Source organism: Rhinoderma darwinii, chromosome 10 (genome assembly GCF_050947455.1).
Source record: "Rhinoderma darwinii isolate aRhiDar2 chromosome 10, aRhiDar2.hap1, whole genome shotgun sequence".
NCBI lineage: Eukaryota > Metazoa > Chordata > Amphibia > Anura > Rhinodermatidae > Rhinoderma > Rhinoderma darwinii.
This window is the reverse complement of record NC_134696.1, coordinates 89161435-89188294: the sequence shown is the minus strand read 5'-3', so window position 1 is coordinate 89188294 and position 26860 is coordinate 89161435. Positions and strand designations below refer to the sequence as shown.

Sequence of the window (26860 nt, the reverse complement as noted above, 5' to 3'; positions counted from 1 at the left end):
ATAATCCCACATTACTCATATGTGGTAGTCACAGACATAATTGGGAAAAAAAGCTGTCCACCCTACTAACATTCAGCAACAACTTTATCCACACAGGGCACTGGCTGAAAAACTGTCACATTTATATCCACACAGACATGGAATAATTAGTTTTAATGCTATACATAAAATGCGCAATTGCTGCAGGACTACATGTACACTACAACTCCCGACATTCCATACGCGTTGCGTTCTGAGTCATTTCCTCTGTAACGCTTTGCATTCTGGGTCACATAGTGCGTCCTTCTCTAGTAGATCTCGGCCCTCTGTCATATCATACATGCAGAAAACTACACTTCCCGTCGTGCCTTTCGACAAGTTATGCACGTAGACCGTGCTGCGCTCTGGGATTTGTAGTATGTGACAGCGTAGCTTCCCGGCCTACGCAGTGACCATCTGCGTCACAGGACTACAACGCCCAGCATACCATGCAACTGCTTGGACCCGCTGAAGCAGCGGGGTAAGATGGCGGCCGCTGGAAGGATGGTGAAGCTCCCTTTGTTGTAAAGCTGGGAAATTCACCAAAATCGTCCTTCGCCACTGCGGGCCGTCCTAATAGAGGCGGATTGTAAGCGGCAGGCGCCTGTGTGAGTCGGTGGGTCGGGGTAGACAGGAGATGAGGGCTGGGGAGAAGGCCGGGGGCTGGGAGGGGTCTTCCTGCCGGGGCTGCTGGATGGGATCTATACTGCGGGATGTGCAGCCATCGGGGGGGGGGGGGGGGGATCTGATGTCTTCTTTCTAGTGACGTCATTTTATATAAATTTTTGCAATCTCTATTATGTCACTGCAGACGTGGGGGATGTGTGTGACCTGCTGCACTGTACCTCGTGTGTGTGTGTGTGTGTGTGTGTGTGTGTGTGTGTGTGTGTGTGTGTATATATACACACAAAATCACCATCTCCGATATATTATGCATTAAAAAACGCAAAGTCTTCTCTACGTCCGGCGTGCTGCATGTAAATATGACGTGATGTCAGATACCGCCGCTGTCATACGTTCAGACTGGTTTCCTTATTTTTACCGGTTGATTTAGAAGTACCGGTAGCGGCTATACAGCGACATAAAAATCAACACGTCACTTGCGTCATCGCGGCTAATGATCGTCTATGCGGTCGCGATGTGATGTAACACGCCTGCGACCTGGCAAAAAAAAAAACAGACTTGTTGGATTTTTGGTTGCAAGTCGTACGCGACCGCTTTCCATAGAGCGCAATGTAAATCGCATGCGACAGGTCTTGGAAAAAAAAATGGTCTTGCCCTTAAAATAAGTTTCGTTACATCAAGTCGCCTGATCTTTCCATAAAGATTTTTAATTTTGGAAATCAGTGGTGGTCTGAGATGTCACCCATGTCCCCTCCTCACATGTATCTAGGACATATCAGAAGCTCAGGTTGCGCCGTTCTTTGCATCTCCAGACGGCGTGACTGTTCCGGACGTCCTATATTTGTCGCCTTCTCAAAATATCTCCAACATTTAGCATTTACGATGGTCTTCAGCATTGTATTGCTGTGTTCTGGTGTGTCATGGTCTGGCGAGGGTATATACCATCTTATTATAACGTTTCTTCAAGAATCGGCAATCATTGTATATCCACAGGATAAGCATGTTTTCTTAGAACGCTGCGTTGTGCTGTTCCTCTGTTATTCCTCCTAGAAAATGATAAATACATTGACAACTGGGTGTTACCAGTTGGGGGGTGTCTCTACACACTGTCCAATCGGTGATCACTGTTCAGACTGTGTAGGGGCAAGGAGAGTGGTAACACCCAGTCGTCAGTTTATTCATACATTTCTAGGAGGACTAACTGAGGAGTCACCTAACGCAGAGTTCTGAGATGAAATGTTCCATAATTGTCATCAAATGGGGAATACAAGTATTTAGTAAAATAGACATGTCGGGAGAGGAGACCGATCCTCTTTAAGACCCTCTGCACACGACCGTGTCCATGATTACAGGCACTGCCGGCCGCGGACAGCCACCCGCATTTGCGGGCTGTGCTCCCAAATAAAGTATGGGAGCACGGTCCGTAAAAAGCAAAAAAATAGGACATGTCCTGTCTTTTGCGGAGCCTTATACGGCCCGGACACCTTCCCACAAATATACAGGAAGGTGTCCGTCGCCCATAGAAGAGAAGGGGTCCGTAAAACGGATGAAATCTACGGTCCTGTACAGGGGGGGGCTATAGCCAGTTTCACACATGCATATTTATGCACATCCCGGCCCAACCGTCGGTCTATTGACCCAAACGAACGGCATCATAGAGACCTATGATGCTGTACCCCGGGGTCATTGTGCCCATAGTCGGGTCTCTATTTGCAGCCATAATGGGTATTAAGCTCGTGTGAAACTGGCCCTAGGGTATTTTTTCTTTCGTTATCTGTGACTCATTTAGTCCAATAATAACGGCCGGGTTTGTTTGATCAGGTGCCCACTGACCGCGGGGGAGACCTGACACTGTTGCTTGGGGACGGTTTTTCTGTACAGTTGATTGATATATACTCTGTGTTAAAGAGCTTTGGCAATTTTTATTGATGGTCTATTTTTGGGATAGGTTATCAATATCAGATCGGTAGGGGTCCGACTCCTGGCACCCCCGCCGATCAGCTGAATAAACATAGGCCATCAATATAAAATGCCCGGAGAACCCGTTATAGATGTAAGTTTATTATTAATTCAACATGACTTGCATCTATTGTACTAAGAAGTCATGTCCCTCTTCTCTATCGTGTAGAACATTTATCCTTCGCGCGTCAACATTGTTTTGGTTGTCATTGGTAAACGCTACGTTTGTGGCATTACTTGACTACTGTTCGAGAATTGTACGTAGGGGCGATCAAAAAAATAACCTAGACTGTGGGAGATCTCTGCCCGCGTCCCTTTGCCCATTCCAGTGGAAATGTAATGTTACATGGCGGTTCTCTGAAGGGTCATGAAGGGTGAGGACCTGCTGATGTCCAGGGCATGGTGGGAGCTGTAGTTTTGCCTCAGTTGGTATATATCTATATACTGATTGTACACAGGCAGTTGTTAGGACATACCTAAGTGTGCCCTAACAGGAAATATGGTAGGACAGCCCTGGGGTCCTTCAATGGACCCTGAGCTGTCTGCCCATATATGGTATGTCACAGGGATTCCTCGTGACGCGATCCAAAGGGCATCCCCCCCCCCATCTCCTTTACCCCTTGAATTCTGCGGAGATGAAAGGTTTCTCTGATCTCCACCGTTAGAGCGGGGCTGCGGCTGTGTAATACACACATGCCTGAGGTGATGCGGCCGGTGCTGCACTATTGAGCGGCGGTGCCGGCACTGAAGACAGAACATGGGGGTGTTTTGCAGTGCACCCGCCATGTTCTCTCTTTTTTGCTGGCAATCACTGCAGTGCTGGTCGCATTACCTCATGATGACCACACGCACACTTGTCAGGACTCTGGAGCGGGGCAATGGCTGTATTACACAGCCGCAGCCCCGCTCTAACAACATTCCAGTGTTACTATACTTAGCTGTGCGGCCGCACAGCTTAGTTTAGAAATACATGAATTAACGGTATTGCACCATTTGAGGCTGCACGGTATCGAAACGGTATCAAAATTTCGATTCATCTTGCAACCCTAGTTGGAGATCACTGCTGCCATATCCCATCATGTTTTCCATCTGAAGTCTTTATTCTTAGCAGATTTGTGATGTTTTCTTTTCCTAGGTGTTTAATTGCAACCTGTAGTAATGGCAGAAGATCGCCAGGAACAGAAACCAACCAAGACAGATGCTGAAGAGGAGGAGGAGGTACCATCAGAATCAGCGTTGACAACAGAACCGACAGAGGATGAACATGAGCTCTCCGCCAACGCCACCGAACAAGACCCTTCTGAAGTTCTCTGCCCCGGACACATCATTCTGGTAATCCGTGATCATCACATGTTACATGCACTAGCAGGACACCCACACATGCCACTAGCAGGACACCCACACATGCCACTAGCAGGACACCCACACATGCCACTAGCAGGACACCCACACATGCCACTAGCAGGACACCCACACATGCCACTAGCAGGACACCCACACATGCCACTAGCAGGACACCCACACATGCCACTAGCAGGACACCCACACATGCCACTAGCAGGACACCCACACATGCCACTAGCAGGACACCCACACATGCCACTAGCAGGACACCCACACATGCCACTAGCAGGACACCCACACATGCCACTAGCAGGACACCCACACATGCCACTAGCAGGACACCCACACATGCCACTAGCAGGACACCCACACATGCCACTAGCAGGACACCCACACATGCCACTAGCAGGACACCCACACATGCCACTAGCAGGACACCCACACATGCCACTAGCAGGACACCCACACATGCCACTCGCAGGACACCCACACATGCCACTCGCAGGACACCCACACATGCCACTCGCAGGACACCCACACATGCCACTCGCAGGACACCCACACATGCCACTCGCAGGACACCCACACATGCCACTCGCAGGACACCCACACATGCCACTCGCAGGACACCCACACATGCCACTCGCAGGACACCCACACATGCCACTCGCAGGACACCCACACATGCCACTCGCAGGACACCCACACATGCCACTCGCAGGACACCCACACATGCCACTCGCAGGACACCCACACATGCCACTCGCAGGACACCCACACATGCCACTCGCAGGACACCCACACATGCCACTCGCAGGACACCCACACATGCCACTCGCAGGACACCCACACATGCCACTCGCAGGACACCCACACATGCCACTCGCAGGACACCCACACATGCCACTCGCAGGACACCCACACATGCCACTCGCAGGACACCCACACATGCACTTACATTTACTTTTTCATTTTGACCTTAAAAGTGTCATCTCAAGAGGACAACCTCTTTTCAGAAGTAAGCCGTCCCTGATTGGCATGGGTCCAGCTTCTGAAACCCACGGCCGTCAGCTTTGCAAGTTGTTGCCAGCAAGACATTTCTCCAACAGCGGCCACTACTTAGATGGCGCCCATCCAAATGAGTTGGCGACCACCATCCTCTAGAGTGGGAGCATCTTCTTTTATTTTATTTTTTGCCTCCTAGTGGGACCTCTATGAAGGGCTAACACATCGATGATCCATTCAGGAACATTACATTCAATTTAAAGTTTCTGTTTTTTTTCATTGTAGAAAGCTTTGCAGCAAGTGGTCAGTGAAAGCCAGAATCCGCTCCGCAGGGTTACAGGTAAGTCCACACATAGGAGGAATGTTAATGACGTTTTACCTGTGTAGAACCTCTTGTTTTGGTGATTTCCCTGAGTCACGGAATATCCTCATAGGATTTGTCATTAAACTGCGCTCTTTATATAAAGAAGATCCAATAACACCCACTGAAGGCCCCTGAACTACGAAATGGGGGCCAACTAAAGACGTGCGCGTCTCAGTGGATTGGCGGAGATGGATTATCTGACCTGCTCGCCCTGTTCACATCACGTTTTTGCCTAGGTTTAACGTATACGTCGCCATATTCACACAAGCAGGTGTCAAAACGAGTGTTTTTCACGGCTGATTTGCACCCGTGCGGGATCCGATTACACGGATCCCTCATAGACTTGAGTCTAATGTGAGATCCGGGAAAATGGGCAATGATAGGACATGTCCTATTTTTTCACAGGCCGTTAAAGTAACGGCCGTGTGAATAGCCCCAAAGACGCGCATTGATTTTAATGCAGCCATGTGACAGCCCCAGCGGATTAAAGCGGTCGTGTGATCAAGGCCTTAATGTATACATTGTGATCTGGGGTCATGAGGGTTCATGATGTCACTCATAGAATGCCATTATAGTGTATGGGTGGCAAATGCCACTATTAGGCATCCATTTAACGCATCGGCCACCCATAAATTATAATGAAAGGCTATTGGAAAGCCCATGACGCGTCCGTTAAACTGATGCCTGTGACGCATAGCATACGTCTCCCATGTGAAAAACCAAAAAGTATGCTCTTTTGGCCTCTGTCAGACTCCGAGGCTTATAGACACGTTAAGCATGTACGTTGGGAGTTCCCCCGACGGACACACTAAACGGACATCACAAATGTAGTCTGAACAGAACCTCAAACCAAAGCGCTCGAGGGAGAAACTGTTTAGCATACTCACTAGTAAACCTACTAATAAGCTGCCATATCTCTACTTCTAGATGTCCCACTATCAAGACGTCTGACTTTAATGATCTTTTGATATGTCATAAAGGTCACATAGAGTCTATGATCTCAGACCACCTCCGATTCCCAGAATAAAAGGACTGTATATAGAGATCAAGCCCCTCATTCACTGCGCAGAGATTTCTGTTACTGAAAATCTGACACCGCATTTTAGGCCGATCAATCTGTTTAGAAGGTTGTTAGTCTCCCAGTAACAGAAATCTTTGGGCAGTGTTAACCCCTTGAGGACCAAGCTCATTTTGGCCTTCAGGACCAGACCCATTTTTTTCAAATCTGACGTGTCACTTTATGTGGTGATAACTTGGGAATGCTTTTACCTATCGAAGCGATTCTGAGATTGTTTTCTCGTGACACATTGTACTTTATGATAGTGGAAAAATTTGGTCGATAAATTCAGTCTTTATTAGTGAAAAAGACCAACATTTAGTGAAAGATTTCCAAAATTTGCATTTTTCTAAATTTAAATGTATCTGCTTGTAAGACAGGCAGTTATACCACACAAAATTGTTGCTAATTAACATCCCCCATATGTCCACTTTAGATTGGCATCGTTTTTTGAACATCCTTTTATTTTTCTATGACGTTACAAGGCTTTGAACTTTAGCAGCAATTTCTCATATTTTCAAGAAAATTTCAAAAGGCTATTTTTACAGGGGCCAGTTCAGTTGTGAAGCGGCTTTTAGGGCCTTATATATTAGAAACCCCCAATAAGTCATCCCATTTTAAAAACTTCACCCCTCAAAGTATTCAGAACAGCATTTAGAAAAGGTCTTAACCCTTTCGATATTTCACAGGAATGAAAGCAAAGTAGAGGTGACATTTTCAAATTTCATTTTTTTTAATTTTTTTGCAGAAATTCATTTTTAATCTATTTTTTTGGTAACACGGAAGGTTTTACCAGAGAAACGCAACTCAATATTTATTGCCCAGGTTCTGCAGTTTTTAGAAATATCCCACATGTGGCCCTAGTGTGGTAAATGGACTGAAGCATCGGCCTCAGAAGCAAAGGAGCACCTAGAGGATTTTGGGGCCTCCTTTTTATTAGAAAATATTTTAGGCACCATGTCCGGTTTGAAGGGCTCTTGCGGTGCCAAAACAGTGGAAATCCCCCAAAAGTGACCCCATTTTGGAAACTAGACCCCTTGAGGAAATTATCTAGGGGTATAGTGAGCATTTTTTGCAGAAATTATTGGAAGTAGGCAGTGAAAGTGAAAATCTACATTCTTTCAAAGAAAACGTAGGTTTAGCAAATTTTTTCTAATTTCCACAAGGACGAAAGGAGAAAAAGCACCACAACATTTGTAAAGCAATTTCTCCAGAGTAAAACAATACCCCACATGTGGTAATAAACGGCTGTCTGGACACACGGCAGGGCTTAGAAGGAAAAGAGCGCTATTTGGCTTTTGGAGATCACATTGAGCAGGAATGGTTTGCGGAGGCCATGTCGCATTTACAAAGCCCCTGAGGGGACAAAACAGTGAAAACGCCAAAAAAGTTACTCCATTTAGGAAACTACACCCCTTGAGGAATTCATCTAGGGGTGTAGTGAGCATTTTGACCCCACAGATGTTTCATAGAATTTATTAGAATTGGGCAGTGAAAATAAAAAACTTTTCATTTTCTCAACAAATAAAGGAAAAAAAGAACCCTAAAGCAATTTCTCCCGAGTACGGCAATACCCCATATGTGGTCATAAACTGTTGTTTGGGCACACGGCAGGGCTCCGAAGGGAAGGAGCGACATCTGGCTTTCGGAGTACAGATTTTGCTGCATTTGGTTTCTGGTCACTATGTCGCATTTTCGAAGTCCCTGTGGGACCAAAACAGTGGATCCCCGCCAGAAGTGACCCCATATTGGAAACCACACCCCCTCAAGATATTCACCTAGGGGTGTAGTGAACATGTTAACCCTGCAGGTTTTTTCCAGAAATTAGTGTGCACTCGATGTTGCAGAGGGAAATGTTTTTTTTTGTTGCATAGATATGCCAATATGTGGTGCCCAGCTTGTGCCACCATAACAAGACAGCTCTCTAATTATTATGCTGTGTTTCCCGGTTTTGGAAACACCCTACATGTGGCCCTAATCTGTTGCCTGGACATTCGACCAGGCTCAGGAGTAAAAGCGTACCATGCGAAATTGAGGCCTAATTTGGCGATTTACAAAGTATTGGTTCACAATTGCAGAGGCTCAGATGTGAAATAATAAAAGAAACCCTTGAGCAGTGACCCCATTTTGAAAACTCCACCCTCAAGGCATTTTCACCCCACGGGTATTTTCCATAAATGAATGCGCTGCGGAAGGTGCAAAGTAAAAATTTAAATTTTTCCCTAGATATGCCAATTTAGTGGTACATATGTCGTGCCCAGCTTATGCCACTGGGGACACACACACCAAAAATTGTTAAAAGGGTTCTCCCGGGTACGACGATGCCATTTATATGGAAGTAAACTGCTGTTTGGCCACACTGTAGGGTTCAGAGGGGAGGGAGCGCCATTTGGTTTTCGGAGCATGGATTTTGCTTGGTAGTAGTTTTGTTTGGAGTTTTACTGGTATTTCAGTTTATAATGTGCGGGCACATGTAAGCTGGCAGAGTACATCAGGGGCATAGTCAGGTGGTATAATAATGGGGTAATAAAATAATCCATAAATATGTGTTACGCTGTGAAGCAATCCTTTCTGCACAGGCCGGTGTCGCACTAATAAATGGTGTCCTTTATTATCCCCCTTTTGGTCCACATTCCGCACCTTTGCGGTTTGGGGAATTTTGCTGGGAAGTGTTGTCCTGGTATAATACGGGCACCCTCACTACCTCGCTTCCAGCAGATATGTTTGGGCCCTACACTTCCTGGTTCCCTAATTTTACGGCCTTGATAAATCGCCTCTTGAAACAGAAGAAACGTTCCCCTCGGGCTGCACAACTGGATATTTTTATTTCCTGGCTTATTGGAGCCTTAACTAATTTTTTTTTTTCATAGACGTAGTGGTATGAGGGCTGTTTTGTTTTTGTTGCGGGACGAGCTGTAGTTATTATTGGTATCATTTTGGGGTACATGCGACTTTTTGATCACTTTTTATCCTTTTTTTTTTTTTGGGGAGGCAAGATGACAACACAGCAATTCATTTTTTTTTTTTTTATACAGCGTTCACCATGCGTTATAAATTACATGTTAACTTTATTCTGCGGGTCAGTCCGATTCCGGTGATACCTAATTTATAGCACTTTTTTATGTTTTACAACTTTTTGCACAATAAAATCACTTTTGTAAAAAGAATGTATTTTTTCTGTCGCCATGTTCTGAGAACCAAAACGTTTTAATTTTTTCGTCGTTGGGGCTGTATGAGGGCTTGTTTTTTGCAAGACGAGTTAGTTTTTATAGGTACCATTTTTGGATACATGCAACTGTTTGATCACTTTTCATTTAAATTTTTGGAAGACCGTGACCCAAAAAACAGCAATTATGGCAGTATTTTTTTGTTGTTTTTTTTACGGCGTTCACAGCACAGGATAAATAACAATATTTTTATAGATCAGGTCGTTACGGTCGCAGCGATACCAAATATGTATGGTTTATTATTTTTTTCAATAATAAATGACTTGATAAGGGAAAAAGGGCGATTTGTGGTTTATTTTATTACTTGAAACTTTTATTGTATTTTTTACAACTTTTTATTTTTCCTTTTTTTTTTTTTTTTTTTTTTTACACTATTCTTTAGTCCCACTAGGGGACTTGAAGATCCAACTGTTTGTTTGATGTTCTAATACATTGCACTCCCTGTGTAGTGCAATGTATTGGAACTGTCAGTTGTTCAATGACAGCAAGCAGATCAGGCTCCGCCTCTGGGCGGGGCCTAATCGGCTTCCGTAATGGCAGACAGGAGGCCATTGTTAGGCCTCCTGTTGCCGTAGTAGCAGTCTCCAGCCTTACCATCGCATGGCAGGCTGACGATTTGCTACAAACCGCTAAGATGCAGCGATCGCATTGGATCGCTGCATCGAAGGGGTTAATGACAGGAATCGGAGCTAGCTCTGGTTCCTGCTGATACATCGGTGTGTCCGCTGTAAAATACAGTGGACACCCACTGCTGATGATGCCGGTGCCATCTTGCCGATGGTACCGGAAGCCTTTTAGGCCCCGCCGCCGAGCGGTGCATAGGAGGCATCCGTTGCTGGCAGACCGGGAGGTAAGTATTGTGCCTTTGCAGCCACCGGCAACCCAGCAATCACGTTGCTTTGGTACGGTGGCTAAAAACTCCTCACATGCTGCGATCTCTATTGAACGCAGCATGTAAGGGGTTAATCGGCCGGATCGGATGCTAGCTCCGTTCCTGGCCGATACCTCAGAGTGCCAGCTGTAACATACAGCTATCACCCGGCGGTGATGGCGCTGGCTCAGCTCCTGAGCCAGCTCCATCTCCTTCACGTACAGTTATGTGGAAATGCGTTAAGACACCAGTTCCCATCACGTAGCTGTACGTGATTGGGCGGGAAGGGGTTAAAGGGGTTTGATCTCTATAGAGCCCCTTTTATTCTGGAAATTAGTGGTGACTTCAGATCACAGAATTAACCAGCATGATCTTCTTCTATGTATCTATGACATGTCCGTAGATAATTTTCACTGGATTTTCCTTTGAAACTCCCCATCATACGGAGGGGACTGACAGACTCTCACCTGCGGTCTGGTCAATTTTACAGGTTCCATTTTTCCTTTCTGACGCGGTTTCACCCAAGAAAATCCATACAGATTTAAGGGAATCAGACACTTTTATTTTCGTCTGGACACTCTATTAACCCTTTCAGGACCAGACTAATTTTCATCTTTATGCTTTTTGTTTTTTCCTCCCCGCCTTCAAAAAGTTCAAACTTTTTTTTTTTTTTTGTTGACACGGTCATATGAGGGCTTAATTTTTACAGGACAAATTGTACTTTCTAATATTACTATTTAATATTATTGATTAGCGATGAACTGGGAAGCTGGAAAACCATTCAGAATGGGGTGGAATTGGAAAAAAAATATCAGTTCCTCCACTTTTCTTATGGGTTTAGTTTTTACGGTGTTCACTGTACGGTTGAATGTGACACGTTATCTTTATTCTGCGGGTCAGTACGATCACGGTGATATCAGATTTATATAGTTTTTGTTATGTTCTAGTACATTTTAATAAACAATATAAAAGTTTAAAATAAACATTTTTTTTTTTGCATCGCCATATTGTGACCCCCATAACTTTTTTATATTTCTGTGTACAGAGCTGTGTATGGCATCTTTTTGTTTATGGAAAGATGTGGTTTTGATTGGAAAAATATTTCTATAGTTCGGATGTGGAGATACCTAATGTGTTTGTTTTGTTTTTATTTTTTATGTGATTTTGAATTTTTTTTATTTTTTTATATTTTGAATTTTTTTTTTCATTTAGCCCCCCCAGGGGGCTTGAACCTGCGATCATTAGATCGCTTATGCCATAGACTGCAGTATAACAATATTGAAATCTATGGCAAAATCAGTACATTGCTATTGAGCAATCTTCCTATATCGGGGCTGGGAGCGTTCACAAGGCTCCCAGCTGCTATATGAATACATCGGCTCCTGCAAGCTTGCTGCGTGGGAGTCGGTGAACTTGCCCCGAAGTCAAAAGGGCAGTAAAAACTCCTCCGATGCCGGTGGTCACATCTGACACCGGCATCTGAGGGGTTAAATGCTTGTGATCGGAAGCATTGCTGCTCGGTCCCTGCTGTGCAACACTGCAGAGACCAGGGGGCTACGGCGCCCTCTCAGCTTCTGAGCAGGAGCCATTTTTAAAAACTTTTTGGACGTAAATCTACAGATTAGCGATGGGAAAGGGTTAATGGCTCATGGTGTCTCGGGCCAGCTTTAGTCCTCTTGCTGTAATTTGCTTAGATCCTTCCGATGAAGACTAGATCATGTATTAGGAGCTACGAAGGTAGATATTTAGGTGGTTTTACAGCTGTATGTAACTTTTATATGGGGGTTTTATTTGTTTTGTGTATATTCAGTCTTCCGTTTTATATTGTAGGCCTCAAATCAAAATGTGCAAAGTCGAAAAAGACTTGTAAAAAGAAACCATTGAAAAGGCCAGTGGATCCGGAAGAGCCAAATTGTCCCCATGCAGAGAACGAAAGTTCGGTATGTATTCGGGCATGTGCAAAATTCCCACATCACCTCTCTGACCTCAAATTAGCATATTGTCGTTGTGTCATTGGACCCTAAAATCTAAAAAATGGTCCTTGAATTGTCACTAACAAACAATATGGCCTCCGTTACAGCTTCCGCTAAGGGTGACAGACAACTTTTCCAAATTCTTGAATGGCCAATATTTCTAGTTCTATTCTAATACATCCTTTTGCTGCCATATTGCTTTTTTTGCTCGTAGGTGGATTACAAGAATTTGACTGTGTTTTGTAACCCTAAGTGAATAGAACACATTGACAATTATTTGTATCGACCGTTTTTCTTTTTAGATTCCTGAAACCACAACAGATCTGTTGTTTAGTCTGTCTAGTGTATCGGACTATGTTGAAAAGACTTGTAGTACAATCACGCCAGGGTCTCGTCTCCAGTCTTCTATAGAAGAGAACCTAGAATATGAAGATTTGTAGTGAGTATCAGTGGAACATATTAATAAGAAGCATGATCACACTGCCGCTTCAGAAGTCATTTTGATATACTACATATAGCGTGTAATCTTTGACAATACATTGCCGACAACATTGACCCTTGTCTGTTTCCATATCTTTCATTCATTTTAAAGGGGCTGTCCACATGCCCTATTTACATCAATGGGCATCATATAATGCTCGCAGACAGCTTCCCTGATAAGAGCTGATTATGGGGGTTCCAGCAGCAGCCCTGGCGATCAGCACACCATCGGGCGAGGGCGTCAAGAAAGGGAGTTGTCCTAGTGGACGCCCTTTTTTTTTTTTATGGAGCGTGACCAAGGATGCTCAGCCACTTCATTAGTGATTGGACAACCATCGCCCTTATGCCAATATACCATCAAAGCCTATGGTGGGGAATCCCCTTTACCATTTTCTTTCTATTTTTTATCTGCTAATTTGATTAACCCTTATAATTACTTAATAATAATAATTGTTATGTTTTTGTTTGTTTTTTTCTTCTCAGTTCCATGGAGGGAATGGATGAGGTTGAATTTGTGGCAGAGATTAGACTTGGAGACGTGGAAGCTTATTCAAGTACGCGGTCGGGAATCTGCGGAAGAGACAGACACTGGAGATTTCAGAAATCAGGTGTGTGGTGCATTTTTATTACAGCGATAGTTTTTTTTTACTAAAGATTTTAGTTTATCGGTGTCTTTCACCTATGAAGTTGCGTCTAAATGTGTTCTCTTTTATAGCCTGCTTATGTGTGTGTTTATATATATTTTTTTATCTTTTGCAGTGTGCCTAAGTACCTCAGGGCTGCAACTCACTGAAGGACAATCAGTCAAAGAGATGGCACTCAGGCCCTCGAGAAGTGTGAAATCCCTGGAACACCTTACTTCCCCTTTAAATATAAAACCTTGTATGCCCAGGACAAGGCACAGAACTAGCATGAGCACAAAATGTGGTGCAATACATAACTCAAAGGATGTTCACCTCAAAAATCTGGACAGGACTTCACTGCAGGAAAGTCCTTCTACAGCAACTGTGGTACCAGGGCATTTGTGGCCTGCCAAAGGTCCATTAGATGCCTTCTCCGTGTCTAGGGTACAGAATAAACTTTGCTCAAACAGGACTAGTCTGATTAATAGCAATACTAAATTTATTAAAAATCAACCCGATGCATTAGTGTCCTTAGGACTGGCTCTTGGAAATGGCACTGGGGTATCTGGTGGACAACAAAGACCACTTGGTGGAGAAGGGTCCACATCAAACGACCAACTTTCACAGCCTGCTGGTTCTTTGGAAAAAACAGATTCAAGTTCCTCCTATTCATCGTCCTCTTCACAGAATCAGGTGCTTTCTGCTGGCGGCAGCGGCACACAGTCCAATAGATCACAGGACCTAGATATTTATGACCCTTTTCACCCAACAGATGAGGAGAATATGAATGCAGATTATATATATGACGACTCCCCAGAGAAGGAAATGGATGAGCAGGAGGATCAGAAATATGATCCCTTCGACCCTACTGGTTCTAATCCAAGTTCCTCTGAGCGCAGCCCTTCACCATATGAGGATGATGATGATGATATTGGGAGTGAATCCCAACCGGAAGGTCGAATATGTGACGCCCTGGCCGGTATCTATGATGAAAATAGCTTAAGCCAAGAATTTCCTGGCGTTGACAAAAACATGGAAGGTTCAAAATCTGTTGAATGTGATAAATTTCAAGGAATTGACGAGCATGAGGTCAATACTGAAGTTGACAGTAATAAAATGGAGCAGAGACCTTCCAAAGATCCCTCAGACTCTTCATCCAAAAATGTGTCAAAATTGGATTTTGAACCTTATAGTCCCAGCTCCAGTATAGACCTGGACACAACTGATGACGTGGAGATACAAGAAGCTTCTCCAAAAGTATCTGAAGAAAAAAATGTGAATGAACCACCAGCTGCTGATTCAACCTTAAATGAAGCAAATACATCGGATAATTCAGTGGAGCCAATAAGACGAGTATTCACTGTAGACGTCGGTAAGGACTTTAATCGTAAAACCGACTTTACATCTGAAGCGGAATCTAAGTCCAAGGTTGAAATTAAAGTATCGCTAGAGTCTTTAGCGAAGCCGGACATGAAATCCTACTTACGGTTAGAAAAAATTGCAAAACTCGGTAGCGAGTCAAGATCACGCCACAAACGGAGACATTCCTCCGAAAGGAGGGATCGGGATGACGACTCTGATCGGAAATATGATTCCGAAATCGAAGAAGGAGAAATTGTCCAGCCAGATGAAGACTGTTTTAGCCCAATGCCATTGTTCCGCAGCCGGTGTCGTGTTATAGATAGACCGCTTAGAATGGTTGAAGGAGATGACTTTCTGTCTCTGCATGCCGATTCAGATGAGGAAGGAGCATTGCAGATTGATTTTGGTGAAAATCAATTGGATAACAGATGGAAAGGGCTGGACCTGAGACGAAAAATCACAAATCAGCGAAGAGAGAGGTATCGTAAAAAATCAGTTTCACCCACCAGAGGTAAAAAACCGTCAAAATCTCGTTCTCCTTCCAGCTCGCGTAGCCGTAAAAAATCCAAACGAGAAAGAAAGAGATCAAGAGAACCAAAAAGGTCAAAAGAACCTAGAACATCAGGTTCGTGGTCCAGTACAAAAAAATTGAAGGACAGTAAGGACCGTAAGCGTTCTAGGTCACACTCTTACAATAAGGACAATAAGATTTCGCGATCTCGCTCTAGAGACCGGAGGAGATCACGCTCTTGGTCACCTTCTATTAGCACCAGCTTATCTGCTGTGGGGTCCTCTCGTACATCAGCTGAAAGGAGGAAAAGTCGTAGATCAAAATCAAAAGAGAAGAGTTGTCGCTGGTCCCATTCAGGTAGTACCGACCGGTCTCGAAAAGATAAACACAAAGAGAAACATCGAACAGATGGGAAGAAAAAGAAGAAAAAATCACGTTCTAAATCCAGGGAAAGAGACCGAGACAGACGGTCTTCGCGTCACTCAATTGAACAGAAGGATAAAGATAAACCAAGATCAAGGCACTCGCTGGATGAACCCAAGGTCGAAAATCCTCCACTGTTAGAAAGGAGACGGCGAGATAGTCGGTCGGTAGTTCCACCTTCTATACAGGATCTCAATAATGCTGATCTTTTTACTATTAAGCGCACTATTACCGTCAATCCAGAAGAGAAATTGGATCGGGAGGAGTTGCTTCGCACTCCTGAGCTGTCTGGAAAAAGAGAAGTTCTCTATGATTCTGAAGGTCTAAGCTTTGAAACCTATTCTGACCGTGAGACTCTCGATGACCGGGAAGGCAAATGTCATCGGACTTTTGACAGACATTCAGGGAAATCTGATTCTGGAAAGAGGAGGCTACCCATGGAATTCGACACAAAGCGGGTAGAGGAAGTCAGAGAGAGCAGGCAGAAAATCTCTAAAGAGCGGGATAGAAAAAGAGCCTACCCGGATGACAGCCGCGAGAGGTATAAAAAGCGGTTCAAAGATGCCCCTGAACCAGAACCGGAGCCTTTGAAGTTGGACAGAGAAAAGGTTCGCGTCGAGAAGGATAGGACTCCGAAGAAAATTAAGACGAGCCATAAAGACAGCAAAGGAAGTTCCACCAGAAAAGTCAAACTTCAGTCTAAAGTGGCTGTTTTGATCCGTGAAGGAGTAAGTAGTACAACCTCTGTGAAAGAAGCCGGTTCCATTGGGGTTAAATTTAGCCGGGATAGAGAAAGCCGTTCACCCTTCCTTAAATCGGAAGAAAAGATGGCCGATATTAAGAGCAGTCGTCCCAAACTTGAAACTGAAGATATAAAAGAACCTCTTTTAAGGCCTAAAAAAACAAAAGGCTTAAAAACCAAGACCGGTGTTAAGAAAGTAAAGACTACCGGAGCTGGAGGAGCTCTTGTTAAAACGAAGGGAACGCTAGAGAAGAAGAAAAAGAAGATGAAAACGAAGGCCTCGCTCAAGAAGTCGAAGGCAGATAGCTGCAGTCAGGAGATACTAAGCCCCATTGAAACCAAAGAAGAACCAATTTGGTCAGATACAGAGAAGACGGAGATTAAAGTAAAGCCACCCAGTCCACCCAAGCCAGCCAATGACCAGGAGCTCACTCCAGATTCACAAACTGTAGACAGTAGCTGCAAGACTCCGGATGTGTCGTTCATGCCGGAGGAACTCCCTCCAGACCTAGAGAGAAGTATTGACTTGGAGGTTGACAGTATTTCAGAACCTATAGAAGAAGCTCCCCGCGCACCTCCACCCCTACCAACTCCTGCGCCAATTGCGTGGAATCTTCAGTCAGGAGTGGATTGCGCCACGAGCGGTGTTTTGGCATGTGAGTATATTTGGCCGCTTATTCCACTCCATTGTTCTTGTGAAAATTATATGTTTCTAGGGAAATGCTTACAATGTTGTCAGAGGTTTCCAGTAACTCTTAAGTGGTGCTGAATAGGTTTTGTATAGCTGGCCATAAACTAGAGATTTTGGATGGATGAAAATGTGGATTTAGACCATTTTCTGATCTGCGTCCCATCAATAGTAGCCCACACCAGGCCACAGATCAAGGAAGCTAGACTGTCGTTTTAACTTACATGTATCAATGTTGTTGAAACTTTTTTTCATTTTTGTGCACTTTATCCCAAAATAGTGTTTTTAGAAAAATAGTTGCATCTCTACTTCGCACAGAACCTGGCGTAGAAAAAGTAGCACAATTTTAGGCAGTGTAAAAGTTAATGACCGTGATGTAAGTTGTGACAGATGCAGGAGGCAGATACAGTCATAAATTTGTCATTGTTAGAATAGGTTATCAATATCAGAACGCTGGGGGTCCCGCTCCCGACCAGCTGATTAAAGGGACTCTGGTGCGCGTTACGGCCTCTTAATTGATTACCAGGCACAGCAGAGTACATTGGGTAGCGGCTGTGCCCGGTACTGCAGTTCTTGGCAGCTCAGTCCGATTCAAGTGAATGGGACTGAGCTGCAGTACCGGGCAAAGCCGCTACGGAATGCATAGAACTGCGCTTGGTAGTGCTCACCGGTGCACCGCAGCCCCTTCAATCAGCTTATCAGTGGGGGTGCCGTGAGTTGGACCCCACCAATATAATATTGATTGGCCTAGCCTAAGGATAGGTCATCAATATGAAAGTCCCGCAAAACTCCCTTTAACTTAGAAATTGGCTGAAATGACGCCTCTTTTGAAAAATGTGGGTCGTGAAGTTGTCGTCCAAAACGATAACTTTCGTAGGCCAAACATGAACGGCAAAATGTGCAGAAAGCAGCCGTCTGAATTCACTAATGTATGGCCAGCTCAAGCGATATTGCAGCCCATTTTGTTCTGGAAATTAGTGGCAGTCTGGCACATACTGTATCTGAAACATCAGAAAATCACTTTTAGATGGATGTCCCCTTTAAATAACCATTGGATGACACCGGTTTTAACTTTGCTTCTATGAGATGCATTCCAAGTGGTGCCAGTCCAATAGAGGTAACCAAGAAATGGTTGTCACTTTTGTGGTCAACTAAATAAAAATTTCTTCCTCAGGTCAATGCAAATTATATTAAGATGTGCAATTTGAGACCCGGGTATTTGTAATCTCAATTTCTGGCCCCCTATAGCTGAGAAAATCCAATCTGTGTCCCTCCTTCCCCACCCAATGCTGTAATCTTGCACATTCTCAGTACAAGCTGCAGTCTTCCTGGCTCTGCAGTATAAGAAAGCAGCAGATGGAGTTAGAAGCTGTAATTCTACACTAAAATTGCTGCTGGAAGACAGGCTCTCACTGCAGAACCAGGGGAACATGCAGCTTGTACTGAGCATGTGCAAGATTTCAGCATCAAACTGGAGAGGAGGGACACTGAAAGGGTCTTGTCAGCTCTAGGTGGGAGTAGATTGAAATGACCTCATACATATAATTGGTCTAAATGTCCATTTTGATATCCGGTAGGAAAACCTTGAGAAAGGATTAGACGCCCATTCTAGCATGGATTTTCAAAGTAAATACACCAGCTTCATCAGGTCTAAGAGATCTATTTAATAATGTATGCAGTTTGTATTGTGAAATCTGGTGACAGATCCTCTTTTAAAGAGACAATCCAGTGATTTTTTATTGTGGCCCCCGTTTGTAAAATACAGCCGTTAAAATGTAGAGCAGGTCATCCTCTTACCGGACACTTTGTTGCCAAACCATCCCGGCCGCAATTATGTCATGTGATCGGACGAATCCTACGGCGTCTTCTGTGTGGACCGGGAGTCTCTTTTACGCTGCATTTTTATGAGACACTCTGAGTTTCATAGTAATGCACAGTGAAAGAAACTACCGGTCCACACAGAAGACGTCGTAGGAATCGGCCAGTCACAGTGCGGCCGGGATAGTTCGGCAACATAGCGCCCGGTTAGAGGATGACCTGCCACTCTTTCAAGGTGTACTTTACAAACGGGGCCAGATTAAAAAAAAAATCTCTGGAGTGTCTCTAAGTGTAGCTCCCCTTTAGTATTTTAAAATCTTACAGATTTTTTTATGAGCTATTTACAAGGCAAGCCGGTATGGTAATGACTGCGCATACTTGTTGGTTTCCAGCTTCATTTTTCATTCTGATTCTGCCTAAAGGAACACTCATGGGCAAGACTGACCCACTAAGTAATACCCAGTGCAGTATTGGAGTGAGCGGTGACACAGGGGTTCCCTCTCTGGTGTTCTTTGAATCCCTGTGTCATGCCCCGCCCCCTCAAGCCCTACACTAGGCATAACACAGTGTATACATTTTGCCTGGAGTGTTCCTTTAAAAAAAATAAAAATTAATTAGCACTAATGGGTCAGTCTAAATTCTTTTCATCACAATTATTGTAGACCTGGTAGAGGAGTGCTTGTGATGTATATTATGTGGTCACTCATGCCCTGTGCTGCTCACTATTCTGGGCAGGGTAATGGGCATAATTACTACTCTTTTACCTTCTCCTGACAAAAAATATTTTGTTTGAGAATTTTTTTACATGTTAATTTTACTTGGCGGTTGGTACATAAGTCAATAGTTAAAGGGTATGTTCACTGTTGAGCACCATTGTACAGTACACATATAATCTATATGAAAGTTGATTAACTAAACACATTAGGGGAATTTATCAAAAGATTGCACTTGCCAGAACTCACCGAGAAAAGCCTTAAGCATACATTGAACCAGCAAGGAAGGCTGAGAGATTTCAGCTCTGAAGCCTGCTGTATTGTAAATTCAGCTCTGGAGCATAATACAGACTGTCAATCAGGATTAGTAAAAAGATAAGTAATACAACGTATTTACACTTGCTGAACTTATTGTGTAGAAAAAGTTGGACATTCCCTTTTAAAATATATGCATCATAAGGATTGAAGTATAAAATATTTTACATTCTATTTGATTTGCTTTTCAGTGACGGCTTTGCTGTTCAAGATGGAAGAAGCGAACATGGCGAGCAGAGCCAAGGCGCAGGAGCTAATCCAAGCTACCAATCAGGTACAGATACCGAGAACGCTTATACCTGTAGCTGCCTGAAGAACCCCTTACTATGGCACCTAGTTCTTACAGGAAAGTCGACTTCACTTATATGACTTGTGACCGTGCAGGTATGCTGGGAATATGAAACCACGTAACTGTACGTAATGGCCAGAAATAGGGAGTGTGGAATGGGTTCACGTGTTGAGCCTGTTCCATACTCCGCGTGTGTCTGCTGAATGTTACAGCTGAAACTTCACTATAATGGCCGGGACCGTTTAACCACTTAGATGCTGCGGTCAATAGTGGCCGCCGCTTCTAAGTATTTAATAAGAGGGGCAGTCTTCCTCGGTCGTCCTATCGACCCATTTCCACCAAGCGTTCACCAGGTGCCGGTGGTTGTCATGGCAGCCTGGCCGTCTAATGAGGGGCGCTAGGTCTCCTATCTTTATGCTTCTATTAACCACTTGCAGACCGCCCATAGACTATAAACGTCCGGGCGGTCTGCAATTAACTCTGCAAGGACGTTCCAGACCGTCGTGCAGAGTTAGCAGACCTTTAGCTGTGTGATACAGATGTCTCTACACCTGTCACAACGATCACATTGCTCCGAACAGCAGCGCTTACGTGCCGACTGTGAGGAGCTCTGTGATCAAGCTGCTATCACGGAGTTTTCACCCGGAGACCACTCGGTGTGGTTTCCAGTCATGTGATCGCTGTCACGGCGATCACATTGCTCCTCCCAGTGGCACTTGCACGCTGACGGTAAGGCGCTCCATGATACAGCTGTATCACGGGACTTTATCCAGAGTCCATTCAGTATGGTCTCTGGTCAGGTGATCGCTGTCGATCACCAGTTGCATCTTCTCCATCTCTGGCAGGCTGCCAGAATAATGTAATGTAAAAAACATGACACTCTTTATTTCTATTTTTTTCAATAAAGATTTTTGCCATAAATAAGTTTTGTCTATCTGCTAAATGGTGACTTTGGCCACGCGCGACACAGGTCGCTCGGCCAAAGATCGCTATGTCCTGTAGCCTACATTGCAAGTAATAAAAATCAAAGTTGCCGTGACATGACCATTTCAAGAAATCCGTACTGTCGTGTTGCAGCTCGCAATGCGACCACATGGACTTTCATTACTTGCGGTGTAGGCTATGGGACATAGCAATCTTTGGCGGGACGACCGTAGTGTCGTGGTCAAAGTCACCATGTAACCCCAGCCTTAGGTGCTGTTCACATGGAGTATTGTGGAGGCAGAAAAAATCTGCCTTAATTCCTGAAGGAATTTTTTGAGGCGGATTTTGACCTGCCTGCACTTATTTGCTGTGAAAAACGCATTTTCTTGCCTCCCAGCCGCCCGGGGAAAAACCTTTTTCAGCAGTTTTTTGGTGCTGATTCAGACGCGGTTTTCACTTTAAAATCCGTGCCAGAAAACTATGTGTGAACTGGGCCTTAGGGTGACGTTACATGTGGCAGATTCACTGCAGATTTTATCTTTCAGATTTGCGCAGGCAAAGTCTGTCGCGGATTATAGTACAAGGCTAGTAGATGAGATTTTACAAATCATCTCCATGCTGCAGACACTTTACACAGCAGATTTTCAAATCTTTGATATGTCGTTAAATGAATACCTGGGGGGGTCTAATTTCCATAAAACAGTTATTTTGCCGGTGTCAAAGGGGTTTTCCAGTCCACAAAAATGTATGGCCTATCCTCAGGATAAGCCATCCATTTCTGATCGGTAGGGGCCCGACTCCCGGCACCTCTGCCGATCAGCTGTTTTGATCATGCACACAAACGGATGAATTGCGGACCCGTTCATTTCTATGAGCCTATCCACACAACTGTGGTTTACACGGACCGTGTGGGCGCCCGCAAAAACTCGGGACAGGTCATTTTACGGTCCGCACTTGCGGTCTGGCACCATTGAAATGAATGTGCATTGTTTTTGTGCATGGTCGGTGATTGCAGACGGCTACGACCATGTGCACGAGGCCTTACTGCTCACTGAATCGCGGACACACTTGTAGCGGTGGCTTACAGTATACACGTGAATGGGAGAAAGCTGTAATACTCTGAACCGCCGCTAGTGTGTCCGCGATATAATGAAATTAAGTGGAAGCAGCGCTAATACGAGTGCTGTGGCTCCTTCAAAACAGCTGATCGGCGGGATAGGCCATCGATTTTTGTGGACTGGAAACGTCACAATATCTGTAATGGTCGTACGGTGTCGGCAAACCAGCTTTGGAAAATTTGCTTCCAAAAGCCAGTGCGCACCATTCACTGTAAGCTCCGCCGTGCGCCCAGCATGTAAGAAATGCGCACATATTTGGTATCGTTGAAGTCGGCAGAAGTTGCCAAATATGTATTCAGGTATGTTTACCCAGTGGCATGCACCAGATGTCCAAAAACATTAAACCTAAAATTAAATTAACCTTTTAAAAAAAAAAAAAGTTAAATATATCACTTCTTTTTTTTTTTTTTTTTTTTTTTTTTTACACAATTGGAAGCCCAATATGTTCTGAGAAAGACTAGACCAAATACATGAAGGTTGGAAAAATAATAGGACAACAATTTGCTTTTAAATTGGCACATGGCTAAAACTTAAAAATGGGCCTGGTCATGAAGGGGGGTAAAGAAGACCTCGAGCTGTAACTCCACTTTTCATGTCTGCATTCCCCACCTGAATGTATATCGCACACTACAAAAAATAAACACCAGAATAGCTGTTTTTTCGCTCCCCAAAAACGGATAAAAAAATGTATCAAAAGTTTGAATGTACCTAAAAATGACACAAAACCACAGCTCGCCCCACAAATAAACAGGCCCTCACACCGCTTTATCGATGGTAAAAAAAAAAGTTACGGCGACAAAACAAATTATTCTTTTTTTTTTGTAAAAATAGGGCATCATATTGACCCGCTGACTAAAGTTCACATGTTGCTTTTACAGCAAGGTAAACGCAGTAAAAATGAAATCCAGAAAATAATGGCGGAATTGCTGTTTTTTTTTTTTTTTTCCATTTGACCCCACAAAAATATTTTTATTTTTATTCTGCCATTAAAAGCTACAACTCGCCTAAAGGAACCTCCAACGTAGATGTGTATGAAACCTTGTCCTGTATTTTTCTTCCCCACAGATCCTCAGTCACGGCAAGCCTTCTACCTCCCTGGTTAACCAGCCGCCATCTTCATCCGTCCTGTCATCTATGGGTCATTCAGCTCCTCCATATCTCCTTGGTGGTCTACCCCTCAGTCGTAGCTCCAGCCCTCCTACCCCAACAGGCCTCAGCACACTAGCAATGCCCGGCTCTACATCCAGCTCATTCTTCAACACTTCATCTCTCTGCGACCTGGGCAAACGGGAAGGCAGCACAAGCTCCGAAGGACGAGGCGACACGGACAAGGTAGTCAATCGATGATGTACCAAATACTAATCCAACATATTCCGCGTTGGAGCTTCCAACCCATTTGTCTAGCTGGCTCACATCGGGGTTAATTCTTTAGAAAGCCAATGAACTCTATGTTTTTGGTGTGTGTGGATTTACACCCGGACAGCCGCTAAGCCCTCTGCTTACCAATGGGCACAATTTAATTCTAGCGCAATAAATAATTTTTTTTTATTTTTTTAACCAGTACTTGAAGAAACTGCACACACAGGAGAGAGCCGTGGAAGAGGTGAAACTGGCCATTAAGCCGTATTATCAGAGGAAGGAGATTACTAAAGACGATTATAAAGATATACTAAGAAAGGCCGTACATAAGGTGGGTTTATCGGTTCATCTGCTCCACTTATCCTTCACTTAGTGCAAACACTTAATAATCGGATTATAGCGAACTAGGCTTCAGTCCGCAGCTGAGCTGATCTATAAACTTCATTGTGTGGCAGTGGCATATGGGGGATTATTAACTTCAGTGTTTGGTATTATGAAAATGACTGGTGGGATATATTAGGGAGCGAGGGAGCAGTCCGTTCCTGAAGTCTATGTTTTGTAAGCAGGAAGAATGAGCAGGTGTAAGGATCCGAGCGACTGAGCAACTCCAAAATGTCCGGTCCTGTGGCGTGTTCCCGGTGTACAGTGGTTGGTACCTACCAATAGTGTTCCAAGGAAGGACAACCGGTGAACTTACGACAGGATCATAGGAGCCCAAGGCTCGTTGTTTTATGTCGGTAGTAAAGGCTGGCCTGTCTTGTCCTATCGCACAAGAACTACTGTAGCAAAAATGTATTCAAAAGTTACTGCTCGCTTTAATAGAAAGGTGTCGGAACGCACAGACCATCGCAGCTTGCTGTATAGGGGGCCGCTTCGATGCAGACCGGTCAGAGTGCTCACCACCGAAAGCGTGTACGATGGGCACGTGAGCATCAGATTTGGATTATGGAGAAATAGAAGAAGGTGCCTGGTCTAATAGATGGGGTTTTCATTTTACATCATGTGGATGGCCGGGTGCGTGTGCCAAGCTTACCTGGGAAAGAGATGGCACCAGGATGCCCTATGGGAAGAAGACAAGCCGGCGGAGGCGGCGTGATGCTCTTGGTAACATTCTGCTGGGAAATCTTGGGTCCTGTCATTCTTGTGGCTGTTACTTTGACACGTACCACCGACCTAAACATTGCTGTAGACCAAGTACACCCCTTCATGGCAGCTTTATTGCCTAATGGCAGCATAATGGCCCTGCCACGCTGCAACAAATCTTTAGGGATGGTTTGAGGGACAAGGTGTTGACTAGGCCTCCAAACTCCCCAGATATATATATATGGGTTTGAATCTTGTAAACCGGCTGTGGCATTCACTGCAGTACCGAGCAAAGTGTCATCCGTGTTCTCGTGGCTGTGTCTGGTGCTGCAGTGATGGCTGCTGCCCCTTAATTCTGCTGATCGGCCCCTTGGATTGACCTGAAGTGTGGCATGCCAAACCCCCACCAAGTCTGTAAAGCACCCAACATCATACAGCAGTGCTTTGAATATATTGTTTATTGTGATCGTGCCACTGACATCCACGGTACTCCGACATCCAATGGCGATCGTATCAGAGCAGTCCTAAGGGTACCGCGGCTTTTTACAAAGACTCAGTGACCCATCGATGTTCTCTTCTGTCATGTGTCAGAGTGGATGACAGTATGTCAGTCCTATAAATGACTTGTCGCTTGCCTCTTACAGATCTGCCATAGCAAGAGCGGTGAAATTAACCCCGTTAAAGTAAACAACTTGGTGAAAGCCTACGTCCAGCGCTACAAGTACTTCCGGAAACACGGCAAGAAAATGGACGACGACGAGACCAGTTACCGCAGTGGAAAGGATCAGGGGGGCATGGAACGGTCACTACCCCCTTTACCGTTAATTTGAGCCCTAGCGGACTATTGAAATTTACCTATTCAAATAATTATTCAATTTCAAAAGAAAAAAAAAAACTGATGAAATACGGAAAAAAAAAACTTTTATGCAAATATTTGTTGAATTTTAGAGATACCGATCTTTAGAAATAAATCTATGTGACTCCTGACAGGTCCCCTCCCTCTGCTTGTGCTGCGGTCACAGAGCGGGGAACTTCTAGATAGTCCGGCACAGGCCACTTGTTTGCTGTGCGGTCTCGTTTTAAATAGTCGTCTCTTGTAAATATATTTTTGCTTCACAGATTTGCGGCTTTATTATCCATATTCTCTATCTGATTTTAACTCTTAATACTGTTATTCTCCCCCCTATTATTATTACTACCGTATAATTATTTTATTTTGCATGATTTTACACATCGCCATGGTTTCATCTCCAGGATAGCAAGTTCTTGTTATAAGCTCATTTTCCTGATCGCTGTATTAAAATGCCATCCTGTAAGCCTCTGCCTGTTTCCGTTGCCTTTCTTAATATTGTTCGTGCGGAGGTGACGTGACCGGGCTTGTATTTTCTTTTTGTGATTTTTTTTTTAATGTTTTGTTTTTAGTGCGTGTTTTATCAGGGGCGACTGGTTATTCCGTTTTATAATACACATGCATTTTATACGTGCGATTTTTGAGTCCTGCTGAGCGCCAAGCGGCAGCCTGAATGTGCTAGAATTGCTGGTTGGCATCGCCTGCCTCCCGTACAAGACCGTAGTGTTTCTATTGTCCACAAATACGGATCCGCAATCGTCCGCGAGTCATCCGCATATCTGGCATGCTGCCTGCAAATTCGTATTTACGGATCCGCAAAAAAAAAAAAAAGCCTACAAATGATGTCGCCGACATTACCCAAATGAAAAAGTCACACAAATGCTCAGGCGCCATTTTCTCGGGGACTCTCCCGCCATTGTATAGCAACACTTCTGCAATTACGGATGCACATATATTTTGCGGATCATTTCTACGGCCCGGACACGCATACCTAAAGGTGTCCATGGCCAATGAGTGGGTCCGCAAATTATCCATAATTACGGAAAAAACTACAGTCGTGTGCATGGGTCCTAAGGCCCTGTTTACATCACATTTTTGACCTATGTGTAGTGTGAACTTC

General features: G+C 44.3%; 1 protein-coding gene across 3 annotated transcripts; it reads left to right on the top strand.

Annotated features, from left to right (window-relative positions):
• The first annotated feature begins 406 nt into the window (after positions 1-406).
• Positions 407-26211, top strand: SCAF1 (SR-related CTD associated factor 1). 3 transcript variants are annotated; one of them, XM_075840217.1, is made up of 11 exons: positions 407-499; positions 3737-3933; positions 5236-5290; positions 12300-12409; positions 12745-12881; positions 13406-13530; positions 13682-17239; positions 20309-20391; positions 23514-23780; positions 24010-24138; positions 25535-26211. In XM_075840217.1, the coding sequence occupies exons 2-11, from the start codon at positions 3760-3762 to the stop codon at positions 25718-25720; spliced, it is 4824 nt and encodes a 1607-aa protein (XP_075696332.1). In that variant the 5' UTR covers positions 407-499; positions 3737-3759; the 3' UTR covers positions 25721-26211. The 3 variants fall into 3 exon arrangements, with proteins under 3 accessions (XP_075696332.1, XP_075696330.1, XP_075696329.1); XM_075840215.1 differs by having other exon boundaries at positions 426-634; XM_075840214.1 differs by having other exon boundaries at positions 427-626.
• Positions 26212-26860: the final 649 nt, after the last annotated feature.